The 18,555-nt window shown below is 43.4% G+C and overlaps 1 protein-coding gene across 4 annotated transcripts in view; it reads right to left on the bottom strand.

Annotated features, from left to right (window-relative positions):
* Positions 1-18,555, bottom strand: part of Cnnm1 (cyclin and CBS domain divalent metal cation transport mediator 1) — a 69,275-nt gene that overhangs the window by 18,585 nt on the left and 32,135 nt on the right. For 2 of the 4 annotated variants that reach the window (XM_004625536.2, XM_023709085.1), the window contains exons 2-7: positions 16,460-16,603; positions 12,528-12,668; positions 10,640-10,809; positions 8,964-9,063; positions 8,485-8,532; positions 4,805-4,867 (exon numbers count right to left, since the gene is read on the bottom strand). In XM_004625536.2, coding sequence (XP_004625593.2) covers positions 4,805-4,867; positions 8,485-8,532; positions 8,964-9,063; positions 10,640-10,809; positions 12,528-12,668; positions 16,460-16,603 — 666 coding nt within the window. The remainder of the gene's footprint in view (positions 1-4,804; positions 4,868-8,484; positions 8,533-8,963; positions 9,064-10,639; positions 10,810-12,527; positions 12,669-16,459; positions 16,604-18,555) is intronic. The other 2 variants (XM_004625535.2, XM_012513464.2) reach the window with 1 other exon arrangement.

The raw sequence follows: 18,555 nt of genomic DNA, 5'->3' as shown, positions 1-18,555 counted from the left end.
ACAGAAGTCTCTGCCTAAATCACTTCTACTTCTCGTTGGAAATACAGACCACAACTGCACCCCAGATCCCCAGAACTCTCTTCATCTCACAAGCACCCACCCAGAGTCACTCTGCCGTCATGCACAAGGACTCACATCAAACACAAGCTACATCGCTGTTGCCCTGGAAGGATACAATGTCTTTTGTTCTGTTTCGTTTTGAAGTCAGTATGAAGGCTTCTTCACGAAATTCTAAAGAATTTCCAACACCAAAATTACAGCCGTTTTTTACAAAGCTTGGGCCTATAAAAGCATTTTTGAAAGAAAAAAGAAGTCTTATTTCATGACAAAGAAAGTCCTGCCTCATCTGAACATTGTGCAAGATCGATGTTCTGTGTCCCAGAGCCCGACATTCCTCAATAGGTAGGATGCTGATGACTCAGCATTTTAGTAATTGTGCACATACATTCAGAGATTTCTGAGCAAGGCAAATGGAAATAGAAATGCTTTTAATAAAAAGGAGAAGAAATCAGTAACAGACGAGTGTCCTAGCAGCATGGCAAACTAGTTCAAGTTGTATAATTCCCCTTGGCATTTCCTAAAAACACAGAGGCACCGCTTGGGGGAGCAAAGTGACAAAGAAAATCCTAAATATAGTGCAAAGAGTTCTGAAAGGCGATAGATCAAAAAGCAGTGAATAAAACTGACCAGAGGACCTGTGGATAGGAGGTAGATCAGGCAGCCAGCGTGTTCTTGGCCCACTCTGGCTTTACATTACATTGGCTTCTATGTGCCTAAGTGGTAGGGGGCAGGACTTCCCGGTCTGGACCACCAGCTGTTATTGAGAAGGGTGACAGGCCTCGTTTCCTCAGGCTTCATGATCAGTCTGCAAGAGACACCTGTCCTGCTTGGCAGCTTGCAGTGACTGAGGCTGAGAGGAGGAGGCGCTGGGATAAAATTGGTGTAGAGTGAGGGAGGAGAGGGAAGAGGGTTCATATTGTCACTGAAGCTAGACAGAATCTCTTCACTTTGCGCTACCACGTAGGGGTTCCAGAAACTTATTACTTGCATACTACCTTTATCCTGGGAACCTTCACAAGGAAATAGGACCCAATATACCAAAGTGGAACGTCCTCCTGTCCTTTTACACATGAGGACATGAGAGCAAAGAGAGCTCAGTGGCTGCCTGTCTAGAGCTGCTGTAGCATCAGTGAGGGACGGAGGGGGGCAGCTTCTTTTGGTCATGGATTCTCCAAATCAGATGGGAGAGTGTAACTGCATAGGCTTATAAGAGTACAAACTAAGATAATTACCATTCACCATTCTGTGTAGTGTTTAACATCAGACAACCAAATGCCAAGTCAGTCCTCTGTCAAAGCTCAAAGTGAACTCGGCAAGCTAGCCCAACTTGGGATCCCAGATGAACTCACTCACATTACACGGAGTTTTAATGGTTCCCAAATGTTTACAAGTATGCAAGAGCCAGCCCAAAGGAATATTTCCATTTGCCACATTTCACAAAGTAGAAGGACTATTTTTAGAGATTCACTGTGTATTATGGGATAAAACTCCAAGGTCTTAGCCCTCAGAGCCCATTACACATGGATAGTTGGGCACTGAAAAACAACCTTTGGTTTTGACATCTCTCTGTCTCCGCATTTGCTGATTTGGAGGAATTGCTATCGCTAACTCAACATCACCTCCACTATCAAGAGAAGAAATAAATCTGGAGAGGGGGAAGGATATCTACAGTGGGGTCAATCAGAGGTTTCAACTAAAATGAAAATACCTACAAACACGGCTAACTGCATCCCATGCTGGAGGTAACCCACAAGCCACTCTGCTATCTTATTGGATACTCAGGTTCAAATAGAAAGAAACATCCGTGGATAATGATTTGTAGTCACATAGCAGATATTTTCACAGTACTTGCTGCAAGGGCCCCTGCTATCAATCCGACGTGAACATCATTTTCACTAGCATGGCTGAGATACCTGAATCATAGCCCCGTGGAATGCACAAAATGCCTACATTCAGAAGTGCAGCAAGGCCCCTGCCAATGGAAGGAGTGTAGGGTCTAAGACTTGGATTCTAGTCTTCATCCCTCAACCTACTTACTTTACATACAACCACGACCCAATGGCTTAATTTCACAGTCTGTTTCCTTAATGTTTTGTAAGAACAAAATTTCTGCCTATGTCTGAAGGTCAGATAAAATAATAACCACTTATTTTAGAACTTAAAGTCTTAAGTAGTTTCAGGGGATTATCTTTTTCCCTGTATAAGATGAGATTAAGGATCAATATATATGTTTCTAGATCAGAAATCAAGTATGTGGTTAGAAGGTGTCCAAGATTTCTTTCCACACAACACCAGGTTTCTGAGGTTTCTTCTTTGGTGATACAGGACAGAAATGAGAGTGACAGAGGCACTACTGTAAGTAGGTCCTGCAGCTATCTACCCTGTCACTGGGGAGCCTGGGTAGTTGACTATACAAAGAGACCGAAGAAAAAAAAAAAAACAGGGGCAAAGAACCAAAGGGGTAGCAAGGCTTTCCCTACCTTGTTTTCTCCCACTATTCCCATCCATCCCTGCTCCATCTTGCAGAGCTGAACCAAGAGTAGGAAAAGGCTGTCCTTGCTCTTGCTTCTCCACTGGTGGGCGTCCTGTTGGGCTGAACACCCACAGTCATGGAGAATCGGACGAAGGCTGAAGGGGCTTTCAAGAGCACATGGATCAGGTAGAGTAGAAGCACAAGTCTCAGCCCCTCCTGTGAGGGTCAGTATAGTAAGAATTGGTGATTTTTCTCTGACACCGGCTTGCTAGGACAGTTTGCATAATACTTACTGATTAATTAGAATTAATATTCCTTCAACTGGAAATTACAATTCAGTTGTTTGTATTACTGCTTTGAGTCTTCTGGTTGAAAACCTTTAAAATGTGTATCTTCCCTTTCTGTGGAAGATTCGTGGCACGCTCTACATTCCCCCAGGTTTGTGGTGTGTGAGGGATCTCGAAGGTACATGATGAGGTCGTAGCTCATTTTGCTGGCATGCTGGTGAGGGTGCCAGGCTAGCATCTTACATTGGCTGCACTACCCTTAAGTTTTCATGAAGGCATGAGCACTCACAAACAAAGGATGGATTTATTTCTTAATGGAAAATCACCATTCAGTGAGAGAGAAACTTTTGTGAAATTTGAGAAGGTGGCTTGTTTGTATTGAACAGATGAAGACAGGAACCACAGGGCTTTTGATGGAGAAATGTGATTTGGGAGAACAGGGAAGTCGACAGGAATATTTCTGACCTTATAGACATGGGGATTTGATGTTGTAGCTTTTTGATGTTGAGGGTTCACTATCTCTAGACTGCAAAATGTTATGATTTTTTTTTAAAGATACTATGGATTAAATCCAGGGCCTCATGCACATTAGACAAGTGCTCTACCACTGAGCTATACCCTGAGTCCTTTAAAACATTTTATTTTGAGACACAGGCTGAGCTTTAAATTTTGACCCTCCTGCCTCAGCCTCTTGAGCAGCTGGGATTATAGGTGTGTGCTACCATGTCTAACCACAACTTAATTCCTGATGCTTGAGGATATGGTAGGGTGCACTGGGATAAGGGAAACAGAAGCTATAAGAAATGTGAATTCCTAACTACAGGGCAATTCTATAAATAAATTCCTGGTTTAGTCTTACTTGTTCTATGGGCCTACGAGATTAATTTCTAGAGATAAAAACAACATGAACAGCTATGTGTTTGTTTATATTTATTGCACTGTGCTCAGTCATTTGAACTTGAAGTTCTAAGCTGCTACTTGATTAAAAAGGTTATTTAATTAAATGAGAGGCTAAACCTGAAAAAGTTATTTTCAAAATTTTACATCATTTTAGCATTGTTTTATAGAGTCAGAGGAAATATAACCATCACATAGTACCATTGCTAGGAAAATAAGGATGGGTTCAAGGTTAGCTAAAGGCAGAGGGCATGTAGAAGGAATATTGGAAGACAAAGAGGTAGACATAAAGCCAATAGTGTCTCAGTATTTCTCCCTTTTTTTTTTTTTTTTTTTTGTATTTTAGGGAAGGGTCTACAGGGAGTTCAGGGTCTCACTACTAGATCTGACCTGTAGTGATCTGCCTGTTTACAGCCTCCCAAGAACTGGGATTACAGGCGTGCACCACCACCCCAGTCTCAATTGCCAGCTTAGTGAGCCCAGGGGGCAGGGCTAGCATAGCTGGCCGGAGATCGAACCCCAAGCCCCTGCGCCTGCTTGCAGGTGCTTTAATCCACTGAGCTATTTGGCTAGCTCCCTTCTTTTTCCTTCCTTCCTTCCTTCCTTCCTTCCTTCCTTCCTTCCTTCCTTCCCTCCCTCCTTCCCTCCCTCCCTCCCTCCTCTCTCTCTCTCTCTCTTTCTGGAACCGGGGATTGAACTCAGGCCCTTGCCAGGGAAGCACTTATTCTACTGAGCCATCTCCCCGGCCACCCCCCTTTTCTCTTGATGTACTTCTTAGCCATCTACTCTGCAGTCAAACAAGTAAGGAGGAAAAACTTGTGCTGTCCCTCAATACTACCACTTTTCCATGTATTCACACAGATACATCCCGGAAGGTACATTCATAAATGATGCTACTGAATCAGTTATGCCTGGGCTGTTGTACAGACGAATGTTACCTGTGTGATGTGCTATGCCTTAGTCATTGGAGTGCTGCTGGAAGAGACTCGGTCATACGGAGGACAATGCAGAGCCCAAAGGTCCTCTGCAAACCCTGTTTAGTAGACCTCTGGATCTACTGAGACCCATGATATCCATGCATGTTTACCTGGGGAGCCTGCCAGAGAGTCCCCTCTGTTGAAGGCGAAGGTATGTGACACAGAGACAGGCACTAAAGAGGCAGGGCCAAGGGCATGTGAGTAATGAAGGGGAAGATAAACACAAAAGGAGAGAGACAAAGAGCAAAGTGGGTGAGACAGTCTATTTCTGGATCTTTACAACATCACATTTCTCTGCAAAAATGAACCTCGCCTCTGAAAATATGGGAAGTTTACAAAGTTACTCCCCAGAAGGACCAGAAAAGAAGGCTTTTCTGGAGTCCTCCTGAAAGATGCACATGACCTCAGGGAATCAGAGAGGCCAACGGCAAGCACAGGCAGCGCCTGCAGGCAGGGCAGGCAGCATTCCCAGGACTGCATTCCACTGTGCTTTTGAGCTGCCTCTGTGGCCCACATGGTATGGGAGGGCACATGCGCAGGCATCCGAGACCCGAAGGCCAAGCGTATGCTTCTGCTAGGGCCATACTTGAGTTGCCAGCCCCTGCCTGGGCCTGTGAGGCACTCCTTCAGGGGTCACAGTGCTGGCGAGGACCTGTGCCTTGCTAGAGGATCAGGACAAAGGAAGGACAAAATGCTAGCAGCTATAATGGAAGTCAACTCGGTGAATTAAATAACAGTCATCTCTGAGCATGTACAGTGCCCTACAGCACCTCTCTTTCTACTTCCTTTTCCCTTCTCCTGATAAGAACTGGAACTGGAACTGGCTGTCACTTGGGCCGGGGCAGGTGGAGTGTGTAGCAACACTCCATGGCTTCCCCAGCTTGATCCCAATCAGTGGTATTGCTGCAAGGGCATCTGACTTCACCTGTCTTATCTGATCACTCTCAGAGTCCCTTCCAAAGAGCCAACTGAGCTCAGCCCACAGGAAGACGCACAGGTAAGCAGGTAGCTTCTGTGGTATTATTTTCTGTGCCACATGAATTTATCTGAAACTGCTTATCCATACAGGGGAGCAAGAGAGGGGCCTTATACCTCCCTGATAATCATTAATTGTGACATAAGATGTTAATGGATACTTGAATGGGGCTTATTGTGAGACACACTGGAATAAGAAACCCTCAGTCTCAAGAAAAATTATAGCTCTTCTTGACTTAAATCTATACATCATCAAACACGTAGAATCAAATGCATAGAAAACTGTATCCCTCCCTGATGCACCCGTTCCTGGTATCCAAAGTTTGGCCAAGGAGCTTCTAGACACCCAGGCTCATTCCCAGCCCCGAAGATAATGGAGCCAGTGTAGACTCTGCTCCTCTCCCTCCATGTCCACACAAGAAAACCAGAGAGACTTCCTTGTAACCTCACATTCAACTTTGAGGCACAGGCCAGAGGGCCAGTATTCTGGCAAATTCTTCATCTCACTTCTCATGCTCAAAAGCTGAGTCAGCTGTGGCCTGGTTTCAAGGAACCAGAGGTGTGTTAGGCCAAGATCTGACAAGATTTTACTGCCCTGTTTTAGGATTAACCTCTCCCTCAACCTACAGACTGAGATTCTTGGTCAGTGAAGGATACCACCGAGGGCTGGACTGTGCGGTTAGCACTCAGCTGGGCCAACAATTGTAGGGTGTGGGCAGACATAAGTACTTCATGCTGAACTCTCTTAAGTTGGGAAGGGTTGAGGAAAGAAGGAAAATGACTCTTTTTTTTTTTCCTTTGGTACCTGAGATTGAACTCAGGACCTCATGCTTACCAGGCAGGCACTTATTCTACTGAGCTATCTCTCTGGCCTGGAAAAATGACTTTTTACCCCTAATGGCCAAAAATATTTCTTTTTCCTTTGGAAAATTTATGAAGATGCTCAGAAGTGTGGAGAAGGAAAGCAAGTTCAATACTTTCTTTAGTTAACTGGTTTTAAAGGAGAGATTAGCAGTATAAATTCACTTATAAAATTGAAGGATTATGATAGAAATAACTAGGGCCAGGAAAGAAAGGAGGAAGGAGGAAATTGGACTCTCTCTCTCTCTCTCCCCCCTCCCTTTCTTCTTTCTCTCTCTCCTCTTTTTTAAAAGAAAGTCATATACATTGGAGCCTTATGCAGCTCTTTTTTCTCAGTGTTCCCATCTCTTTCATCTTCTGGAAGAGCCAGAACAGGGTGAGCACTTCTAGTTAAAATGGCAGTCCTTAATGTGATAAATCATGGAAGTCTCATTTTGAAAATAAAAGCTTATCTAGGCCTGTAACCTGCTCTGCACCCATCCGACACGCATACTGAGAACTGACATTTCCTTCACCAACCTTGATTGAGATTGGTTGGCTTACATAGGTATCACAATGTACCATGGTTTTTTATTTTACATTTATCTCTTTTAAATTTGATTTTTTTTTTTTTTTTTTTTGCGGCACCAAGGATTGAACTCAGGACCTTAAACTTGCCAAGCAAGTGCTTATCCTACTGAGCTATCTCCCCAGCCCTACATTTATCTCTTTTATCTCAACTTCTACAAAGCGTTAAGTGTGGAAAGGTTCTTAGACTTCATTTCAGGGGCCAGGCAGATGGCTCAGTGGAATAAGTGCTTCCCTGGCAAGTGCAAGGACCTGAGCTCAATCCCCGGTTCCACCAAAAAAAAAAAAAAATAGACTTCATTTCAGTCAGCTGGAGGGCCGGGACATAAAATGACATGGTAAATTGCACGACTATTTTTGTGTAGCTACTGCATTCTGGAACACAATGGATTTAAAATCTGTATTTCACTGTGCTCTATGAACTAGTCAAGACACCAGGATGAATTAGCTAAGTCACCAACTTGCTGGGTGACTTGAAGCAAATAATTTCTTTAGTTTCCTTTGCTGTAAATTGGTATCTCCTTTTCTATGTCTTAGCGACTGTCATATCAAGCACTGGGACCCTCTGTAAATCAAAATATAAAGCATAACAATGTCTTTTATGATTAGGGGAAAGATCTCTATTTGGCATTAAAGTGATTACTGCAAACACAGCAATGCAAAATTCAGATCAGTGAATCAAAAGGAAATCTAGAGATAGAGTGTTTTCTGAATACACAGTAAGTGCCATGCCCTCCAAACAAAGGTGCAAGCACCCTACACACGGAGCAACAAGAAAGTGCAGCACAGACGGGCGAGCAAACCAGCCCTGATCCCTGCGCCAGCCCCCCTGGCAGCATGCATGGCCAGCTAGCAGCCACCTTTTCACCAGCTGAGAGGTGACGAGCAAAGGAAGAGAAGCAGATAAGCAACACTTTGCAGCAGCCTGAGATTTATATCTCCAAATCTCAGAGTCATTTCTGACTGAGGACAAATGCCACAGACACAGTGACAGCACATGAGAGTTTTCAAGTGAAAGCCGGAGGTGAGCTAACATTGCAGAGAATGAAAAGGCTGATCCTCCACCAAGTGCACAAACTACCTGCCGGCATTCCCCGGCAGGTGGCAACGAATGGTACCTCTCTTCACAAATCTACCCCCCTACCGCCATTCATCAGTTATGCATGAGCAAAGAAGCCACACAAAGCATTCCAGACATGTGGAACCTAAGTCCCTGTAGTCTGTGGGTACCTGGCAGGAAGCAGTGTCCCTGGAAGAATATTACAAAGAGGCTGCCAGCATTTGTATTAGCCCAGCCCGGGCTCAGAGGGCTTGGTCCAGGTCCCCAGAGTGGGCTGAGGCAAGACCACGATGGGGAGGACAAGGAAGAGGTTTGAGAGATACATACGAAAGACGGAGGATCCAGCCAGACTTCCAACCTTCCGCACGTCATTATCTAAGGACAGAAGGATGCAGTGGGTTTCAGAGGCAAATCAGAAAACACAGCTGATTAGGGGATCCCCACTTCCACTCCACCCCCAGCAACAACGAACGCTGTGAAAACAAATGGAAGGGTAGGAAAAGAGTGTAAAAAGCAGAATAGACTTATCCTTTCATATAGAGAGAAATATATACTCTACTCCAACACTTGATAATGTGATTGCCTCTTTTAACTTAATTTTTCCTCATTTATTTCTTTAAGTACAAACTCTGAATGAAAGTGACTGTTTATACCTATTTTGCGGAGGAGACTAAACTCAGGTAGTCAAATAAGTTGTCCAAAGTCTGTAACAGAAGTCAAAAGAGGAGTCCAGACTTGAGCCTAGATGCTTTTCCTACAATATTCTTTTGTCTCCTCAATAAGCTATGGCTTTGAACCAGGAATACCTGAGCAAGCAGTAGTCATGATGGCAGGGGCACCATAGTAGGTGAAGGCTCCATTCTCGAAGCGAAGGCCTTCCTTACCAACCTCCACCTCCACTTTACCCTGAGGAAAGAAGTAGCGTACTGAGGGTGTGTTTGAGCACTTTCAAATCTGTTATTCACTAGGACACTAAGCACTCCTGCTTGGCTCGCACAAGGACCCACATTTGCATCGCAGGACAAGTTAATTATATCCAGGTTTGCATTTCAAAAATAGCAGCTACAACTTTGGTGGCTCTTTGCAGTAAATCCATTGCTTCGTTGTTTACAACGCAGCACCCAGTCATGAAGAACCACTCCCTCCTTGAGTACAGTAGTGACCTCTCCACCACATAGGTCCAAACACAAGCTAAACTTCCCCACTGGCTTAGTCTGAGATTAGGCTTAATCTAAGTTAGGCTTAAATAAAACCTAACCTTTTCTCAAGCTTGTTGAGTTCATCACAGATGATAATGACAGCTAATGTGCAGTACAGAATATCCAGGGAACTGATACTATGCAACAGGCCTTGTCTAGATTCTCATTCAATTATCCCTATAGCCTCATGGGATCCATACCATTTTTGTCCCTAGTTTAAGAGATGAATCAATTTTGAGGTTCACAGAGGTTAACTTGGTCAAGGTTAGTTAGGAAATGGCAACGTTGGAAAGTTAAAGGCAGATTTTCCCAGTTTTGAGCCTACCCTTTACCTATGACATTTTATTCCCTTCACACTTTAATTTGAAATCCTGCATTTTTATTAAGCATCAAAGGATTATACATACACTTTGCATTATATAGATGATGTAGCAGGACCCATCTCCATTTCTAGCAGATAGGGTGAGGTGGATTGCAAAAAAAGGAAAGTCATTTCTAAGTCAGTGTGAATTTTATCAAGATCTTAAAATCATCACTCTGTTTAGGGGTCACAAGAGTCTGCTGGGAAGAGAGGGAATCAGTGACAGAGAAAGCTGTGGAGCCAGGTCAGGCATCTGTGTTCCAGTGGACTGTAGCTGACACCTGACACTTACTAAGACGGGCCTGCCCAGGCACCCAGGGCAGATGACGATATGAATACCTGGAAGATGCTGCACTTCAGTTACTCCATCCTTTTTCTCCCTTCCTGATTCTCTGAAGAGAGAGAAGATTCAAGGAGCTGCAAAGGCTGAAATGTGGCACAGAAAACAACTGTGCTCCATGTGCTTCCAGAGAGCAAAGCGAGCACCAGTGGGAAGTCAGAAAGGGTAAGAGTTCAGCTCCCCACAGGAAAGATTTTCAATTAGAATTGCCTGCGATTTAGGAGACAGGAGACAGTCTCGCTTTGGGGGTTACTCATGCAGAGACAGGAGGTGCTGGGATCTGCAGAATAGCAGTTTTAGAAGTCCAGAGATAGAACCCCTCTAACCAGGGAGGTACTTACCCACCCCAAACAACACTGAGCAGTCAGATTAAGGCCATCAAAGATCCCATCATTCCTAGGACATAAGTTTTCCATATCTAGGCTCTCCTATGGGTCATGTAGAAGTGCCCTCCTAATTTCCTTTGTCCCCAAGGCAGCCAGCCGAATCTTGGCAGCCAGCATTGAAGGAGGCATAACCATTCCTTTGTACTCTATAGATGCCTTGTCTTGGCCTTGAAAGTCCCCTGACTTTGCTGCTCACCTGTAGCAGCAGCACAAAGTAGTCCACAGGGTGGTTGCGCTGGTAGAGGTAGTGTTCTGGGGCCTTCTTGTTCTTCTCGTCAAACTTCAGCTCCTGGATCACGTTGGGATGTTTCAGAAGTCGCAGAAGAATCTTCTCCGAAAGGTAGAGAGACTTGAAGGGCTCCACTTCTAGGGTACAGTTGGGGAGTGGGGTCAGCACCTCTGGCCCCGCCCTCTCTAGTATCAGCAGCTTAGAAGAGTCAGAATGGGTGCTACTGAGATTGGAACTAGAGCACCTCTTTCATGCTCCAGGGTTCCAGGCTGGTGAGGCTTCTGGATTTGTTGGAAACCTAAACCCATGTGTATGCCTCAGGGCTGCCCTCATTCTCTCTGGGGATGGTTTTCCTTTCAGTGACATCTCAAGAGAAACAAGTTATCATTTTGAAAATGTCAGTTTTGTCTTTCATTTTCTCCTTGATTTTATTTAAAGTTGAATAATCACGGTACATTTGCATATCAATTTGCATATTACCAGATGTTACTATATATTTATAGAAGGTGTCATTTAAAATGTGATGCACGTTTAAACCACAGAAATTATAGTAAAAGATATATTGCCATTAATCCTCTTTAAAACATTCCATTCTACTTTGCACACACTTATCCCATCATTCTTGCCACTGTCTGAAGCAGTTCTGGAAGTGTTTTTTTTCATAACTTTAGTTGCACTGTGACTGTGGGAAGAAACAGAAGTCATGGTGCCAGATCTGGTGAATCAAGTGGATGAGAACACACCATAGTGTTACATTCGCCGGCCTTTTTGTTCAGTGTACTCAGAAGTAGCACCCACACTCGCACCTCAGAGAGACATAAAAGACTTCCAGAACTGCTTCAGAAAGTGTCCTTGTTAATCACCTATTATCTTGTCTTGAAACTCTGCATCACTGTTTTATTGTTTTCTTCTTTAAAATTAAAAAAAGAAGGTGTCAAGACCAATGGGGTATGTTTGCAGTAAGGTGGAGTATTTTGAGAGGGATTAATGGCAATGGACTTTTACTGTAATAATTTTAAAATTTTAAATTTTTACCGTATATTTTTATCATGGCTTGTACTTCCAGCCTATTATTATGTTAAACAGATACACCTGTTTTGTTCTGAGGAATTAGCCAGTAGTTGAAAGAAATCTGTACTTAAACTACTAGATTACATGTTGAAAACTCTAAGAATCTCTAATTTAAATGTTTCTATTGTTTGGCATTTGAAGCCTTCATTATTTAATCAATACATACATGTTGGATTAATTATATACTGAAATTAGTGGTGGGTGTGATCTTTCTAGGTCATTTAGCATGAATGAAAGGATCAGAAAGTTCAAAGACAAACTTTACTTTCTTTCCAAGAAGAGTTTATCTTTAGATTTTCTTTTTTTTTTCTAAAGACGCCAACATTGAAAATCCACTTCTGTATTTTAAGAACTTGTTGCTCACTGCTTATGTGGCCCTTGGAGGGCACCCAGTCCCTAGGTCTTATTGGGTAGGACAATGCCTTGCCCTCCAGGACAAATACCCTGCGGCACTCCAATTCAATCACTATGGGGGCTGACATCCAGCTCCAGCCAGGAAGTGCAGGAAAAAAGAAGTGTGGCAGTGGCTTCTTCTGTTTCTTGAGCAGAAGAGAGGGGTGAGTTGCACTGTACTCTTGTCCTCCCTAGAGATCACTGGGGCTCCTTACACAGTGTGGCCTCCCGTCACTCTACGGAAGGCAACCTTCTTCCTAGAACAGTGGTTCCCAGCACTGGTCACATTTTGGAATAAGGTTGGAAGGTATTAAAGTGAGAGGCTCCTGGCCCCATCCTAGATTCTGCTGCAACTACTACGGGTGGAGACTGGGGGTCAGGCAGGTCCTACCTGTGGCCATGAAGCGGTGTGTGGCCAGCAGAAGCTGTGGCGAGATCTTCACTTTGATCTCTGAGTCGGAAAGCTTAAACAAGGAGAAGTCATGCCGCTTCCTCTCTCGATGCGGGACCCTTTGCTTTTTCCGATTGTCAGCTGCAGGGTAATGGGACAGATTGCAGCTATCTCAGAATCAAAATCATTGGTGGTCTTTCGACATTTTTCCAGAGTCAAAGAGGACAGGCAGATTCTTTGGAACGAAACACACTTCTGCAGTGCCAACTCTAGAAGAAATTACATCTCTTTCCCGGGAAGAGGAAGGATAATGATTAGGGTTAACAGGTGGAACATAGCTCTAATACTCTTAGCACTTTGTACTCAATAGTGGACAGCAGAAAACGGAAGAGCTGGCTTGGGCTTTCCAAGCTCAGCCTTGTAGCATTCAAGCTCTTGTTCCCTACTTACTAACCTTGCAACCTTTCTATGCGTCAGTTTTTGTTTGCTTTAATCTATACAAGCGGGCTGAAATATTTAATAGCAGTTTTACTTACCTTGTCTAACTGCTATGTGACTCCAACAGTACACTACACATGAAAGTTTATACACAAAGTCATACAAACATGAAGGACTGGCATTCTTTTTTTTTTTTTTTTGTAGTACCAGGGATTGAACTCAGGACCCTGTGCTTGCCAGGAAGGTGCTTATTCTACTGAGCTATCTCTTTAGCCCTAGGACTGGCATTCTTGACATCAAGGGGATTTTCAGGGACCAGACAGTCTCTGCCTTAATTGCCCTCCTTTTCTAGAACCAGGTTTATCTGGTCTGTATCTGCTGATGTGAGCCACGCCCTACTTGGGGCACACCACTCTTATTAGTTACAATATTCCCAACCCTTCCACTTGGGAGAATCAGAAGAAATACTAGAAAAAAGAAAGGAAAAGAAATAAAAATGAGCCTACAACAAAAAAATATTCTTTAGGTGGGGGACTTGGGCAAGTCCCGGGACTCTTAAGATCCTATACAGTAAGTCTCTGACTTAGGAACACTGGACTTGTGAACTTTCACAGATACAAACAAAACTTTATGTAAACAAATGTGGAAGTAGCTCACGTGCCTGCTGTGCAACGTCACAGCTGCACTGTTGGGGCTCACTGTACAGTGCAATAGGGTCCAGTAGTACAATACAGTTGGGGACTTCATTTTTGTGTGTTTGACTTTTTTATACTTTACATTGTCTGTTTGTATCAAAGTTACATAAGAATCCACTTTGTTGGATTTACAAATAAATCCAACTTATAAATGTTCTCCATCCTGCTTATTTAAGCTTCTCTTAGAAAAAAAATATTGGTAAAGAGATTTCTTTGATTATTATTATTATTATTATTATTATTATTATTATTATTATTTTGCTTTCCCTAAATGAAACAAAAATTAAAACAGCTATCCTATCATGCTAAGGGCAACAGGAAAAAGATTTGAATTCTCTTCAAACTAGGTCTGGAAAACAACAGGGTGGCAGAATTCTTCTAGTGCAAAGGGACCGGATGGGGTAGAAAGTAAAGGGGATGAACCTCTAGGACAGGATTTAGCAGTCCAGACTCTAGCTTCCATTTTTACTCCCTTTCCTGTTGGAGCCTGTGTCTTTCTGGCCCTTGGGGTTTCCTTCTCCAAGACAAAGGGTGCCCTCCAACCCCCGAGTTCTTCCGTGGGCCTGCCTTCAACTGTGTCACTTGGCCACTGTCCTAACACTTCTCCTCAAGGGCAGCTAGAGGGGAGATCTTGGGCCATGAGTTCAGATTATGTGGGAGGCTGGGGCCATGTAAAAGGAAACACGGTACTCCTGACTCCTCAGTCTTCCGAGCTCTTAAGAAAATTATGCTAGCTTATTTATTTAAGGGTAGGAAAACTTTGACCTTCTCCTGTAGAAAGAAGATCACTGCACAAGTATGTAACAAATACAGATTTGGGACCCATGTCTTCTGCCCTTATTGGTGAGCAGCCTTCTGCTTACTATATTTTTGCCCACATCAGAATGTCACTTAAGCTGGAGATATAGCTCAGTGACTTAAGCGCCTGCCTGGCAAGTGTGAGGTCTCAAGTTCGATCCCGGTAACACAAGAAAAAACAACAACAACAACAACAACAACAACAACAACAACAACAACTGAACAGAATGTCCCTTAATACTTCCTCATTAAAGAAGCATTTCTCTGATTTCCTGCTTCATGATTTTTAAGTCTTATTGTAATGCAAAAGTAGCTATTAATAAAAAAACATAAAAAGCACTTCTATGAAAAAATTTATAGCACCTCTATAAAAAAAAGAATAATATGTTAATATATTGTATATCATGATCTTAAAAGAATGACCAAAATGTTTCTGAGTATAAGTCATAGACAAAAAAGACTCTCTCTTAAGTGAAATAAATTAGTATTTGAGTTTTCCATAGAAGAGAAATCTTTTGATATTTAAACTTGTATGTCTGGCTTGTTTCACTTGACATTGTGTTTGCAAATTGCATCCATTTGCTTATGAATGCCTCAAATTTATCTTTCTTCATGGTAGAGTAGTAATATACTGTGTATAAATATCACATTTTCTTTAACTATTAATCTGTTGATTGGCATATACTCCTGTTTCAAGATCTAGCTGTTATAAATTTTGATTTTAATAGTGGGTGTTTCCAAGGTTAAGTCTGCTCAAACAAAAGCTCTGGGAAGAGCTTACTCATTCAGGCTACCATCAGCCATTAGCCCTTTAGAGGGAATGTCTTCACCAATGTGCTTATTGAGACATCCAGGAATTCTAGTGCAAAAGTGATAGACGAAGGTGGAGAATGGAACCTAGAATGGGAAGGAGAGCTCAATCCCTGTTTAAAGAGACAGCTTGGCCAGTGCAGCACAGCAATGCCAGGTCTCTGGAGGAGATGCTGTGACACTCCAGCTGTTTTCTGTGAAAGCCTAGCCCACCTTTTAGATTTGATCTCTTGGTCAAAAGGGAAGATGCTCTTTTTGCACCACTGACTGCCTTATGGTGTTAAAGCTGTTTTGCTATCAGGAGCCAGTTTCTGAAAAGCTGTTTCTAGAAAACTAAGGAATGAGTTATCTGAAGGGAGGGAAAGGGATGGCTGTCCCATGGGATGAAATTCTGAGAAACAGTTTCTGGCCTAGGGATTCGCAAGAATAACATTCCCATCCCAGAGACAAGGCATGCCTTTAGAATATTTGCAAGCAAAGATTTGAAAAGTAACCCCCTAAAACTGTATTCTGCAGAGATGTGTCTATATTGCTCCTGAAGAGGAGGAGGAGGAGGAGGAGGAGGAGGAAATCAGAAAGAAGAAGGAGCAGAGATGGGATCCAAGCAGGTGCTTGGTCCAGGCAGAAGCAGGGTGTGGGGAAGCTAGACAGCTACCATGGTGGTGGTAAGAGGTATAAGGATGAAGAACAGCAGGTTTATGAAGCAGGACATTTAAATTTTTACATAAGGTGGAAGAGAGCAGTTATGGCAGTCTCCATTGCTCATTGATGGCTTGATATGAGTAGAACTCTAAGGAGAGCTGGGATCTGCATCTAGGTAAATAAAGAGACAACAAAGGGACAACAAAGGGAAACAGAAACAAGGGTAGAAGCCTCTGGCTGCCATCTAGGGTACATGCTGTTTTCTTTAGACCTTTTTCATCTCCAGGCTGGGTAGTCTCTTTCTCCTACTCTTAGCTCAGTTCCCAAAGGTTCCTGCCTCATGAACATTTAGCTAGTGGGGTCTTAGTGATTCAGGGTGATCCAAGCTCGGGTATCTTGCCATGCCAGAACCAGGCAAAGGTGGCTGACATATATCAGTGTACAGCCTCTTCCCTGACATCTTTCACACTATATGCCAAACTGATCTGACCCAAGGGTCTCAGAGAAAAACACGATGACCCTGGAGAAGAGCCAAAGCTGTGCACTTACTGTACAGATCAGTTTCATCCAGGATCTCTGACTTGATGATCTCCTCTATGATGTCTTCTAATGTGACGATTCCCATTACCTCATAGAAAGGGTCTCCTTCTCCCTCATTATTGACCCGCTGGACAATGGCCAGGTGGGATTTTCCTGGAGAATGAATGAAATCATGATAAAGTAACTGGGACATTTTTAGAGATTCTTTCCCTTGATATAAAGTTGCTCTTGATCAATATTAGGACAGAATCTATCTCAGGACCTCTTTACAATATAAAATGCATGTACGATAAGCTCTTTTAAAATGCAAGTTCTGTCCTTTAAAAGATATACAGTTGTATGTTGTCTCAGGGACCCATTCGAAAACATGTATTGTTAAACAATTCATTGTTGTGTGAACACCACAGAGTGTACTTATGCAAAGTAAGATGGTTATGACATCATTAGGCAAGATAAACTAAAGGTACCACTGCTATGCAGGTTTTTGATGTGAATATATATATATATATATATATATATATATATATATATACTTTTTTTTTTCTTAAAAATGGAGGTCCACACTGGCTTTGGTCCACACTTGTATTTCACATTATCTCACAGTCCAGGGGCCCCTGGCTGGGGGGCCATGTCCAATACTCAGATGGCAGTAATAGCAGGGAACAGAGGGTTGAGTAGAGCTGCTTAGGCCAAGAGCGGATGGGGGGATCTGGAGGGCCATGGTGGGGGGCAGGCTTGGGGTAGGGGCTGGCTGGGCCCCAGCTGCTCTGGACACTACTGTCCTACCCTCCCTCAGCCTCCTTCCCATGGTGGGACACCTGGGTGGGGCTCCTCAAAACTCCTGTATTTTAGAGCTGTGGCCTGGCCCTTTCCTAGGGGACCCATGTCTTATCATCTTTTCCTCACCATCCCCACCCCCATCATTTTGCAAAAAGGGAAAGAAAGAGAAAAAGCCCACTGTTTTCTTTCATTAAAAGGGCCTGAAATCTTTGTGGGTGTGGAAACCACAAGCTGATGGGAGAGGAGGAGACAGGAAGCCATTTGGGGCCAGCTTCTCCTGGCTGGTTCTGTCTCTCCCCCACATTGCTCTGTCCAAGGCCTGCAGGGAAATCTGGGGTCTAGGACCCCTCAACCCCACAGTATCCTGATATGGTCAATTCCATCCCCACCCAGTGGCTTAGTCCTGCAAGGCATGGCCCAGGGGAGGGCTCGGAGTATCCACCCTACTACCAGGAGGAGGTTGGCTGCTGAGGCCTTGTGCTGACCCCATGCCATCCCTTCCATCCCAGTTTTTGGATTTTCTGTGTTTCTTTCCTCTTTAATATATTTTAAATTGATGTAATAATTATACATATTTATGGGGTACAGTATATTTCAATACATGTATGATTTATAATGATCAGATCAGGGTAACCATGATATCCATTAGCTTATCACTTACCATTTCTTTGTGTCAAAATCCTCTCTACTAGTGTCCTGAAATACAGTTTATTGTTGTCGTCCATAGTTCTATAAAACATTAGAAGTTACTCCTATCCACCTATACCTCATTATCTTCATTACTTTTCTTGATGTTGAGACCAAATACCCTACACTCACAAGTTAAAAGAGGAAAGGTTTATTTTTTTGCTCACAGTTCATAGAAGTTTCAGTTCACAGGTGGATGGCTCCAAGGCCGGGTGGCATGGCAGAGTCACCACTGAGGAGAAACACTGCATGGCAGGGCAGGCAGGAAGCAGCAGCAGCAACCGGCAAGCTGCCTTTCCCTTTCATTTCATCCAGGCTCCAGGTGTTGGGTGAGGCTGGGTGGGGCTTCCATCTTGGGCGGGGCTTCCATCTTCAGTAAATACATTTGGCCACACCCACAGCTATGCTAATTCCAAGCAGTAGACTGAAGTATCATACACCTTTAATCCCAATATTACAAACTCTACATCTGGCCAGCTCCAAAAATCCCTATCTATGAGCTCTTGTGGCTTTGGAGTAACATCTAGATACAAGCCATAACTTCCGCTAACCATCCTCTTGTGATGCTTCCCTGCCCCTGCTCTTTTAGCAAAGTCACCTAATACACCCAAAGTCAGTTAAAATTTTTTTTTTTTTTG

Source organism: Octodon degus, unplaced genomic scaffold, assembly GCF_000260255.1.
Source record: "Octodon degus isolate 3935 unplaced genomic scaffold, OctDeg1.0 scaffold00010, whole genome shotgun sequence".
In the NCBI taxonomy this organism is placed as follows: domain Eukaryota; kingdom Metazoa; phylum Chordata; class Mammalia; order Rodentia; family Octodontidae; genus Octodon; species Octodon degus.
Note: the sequence above shows the minus strand (reverse complement) of the source record. Positions and strands in the feature narration are given on the sequence as shown.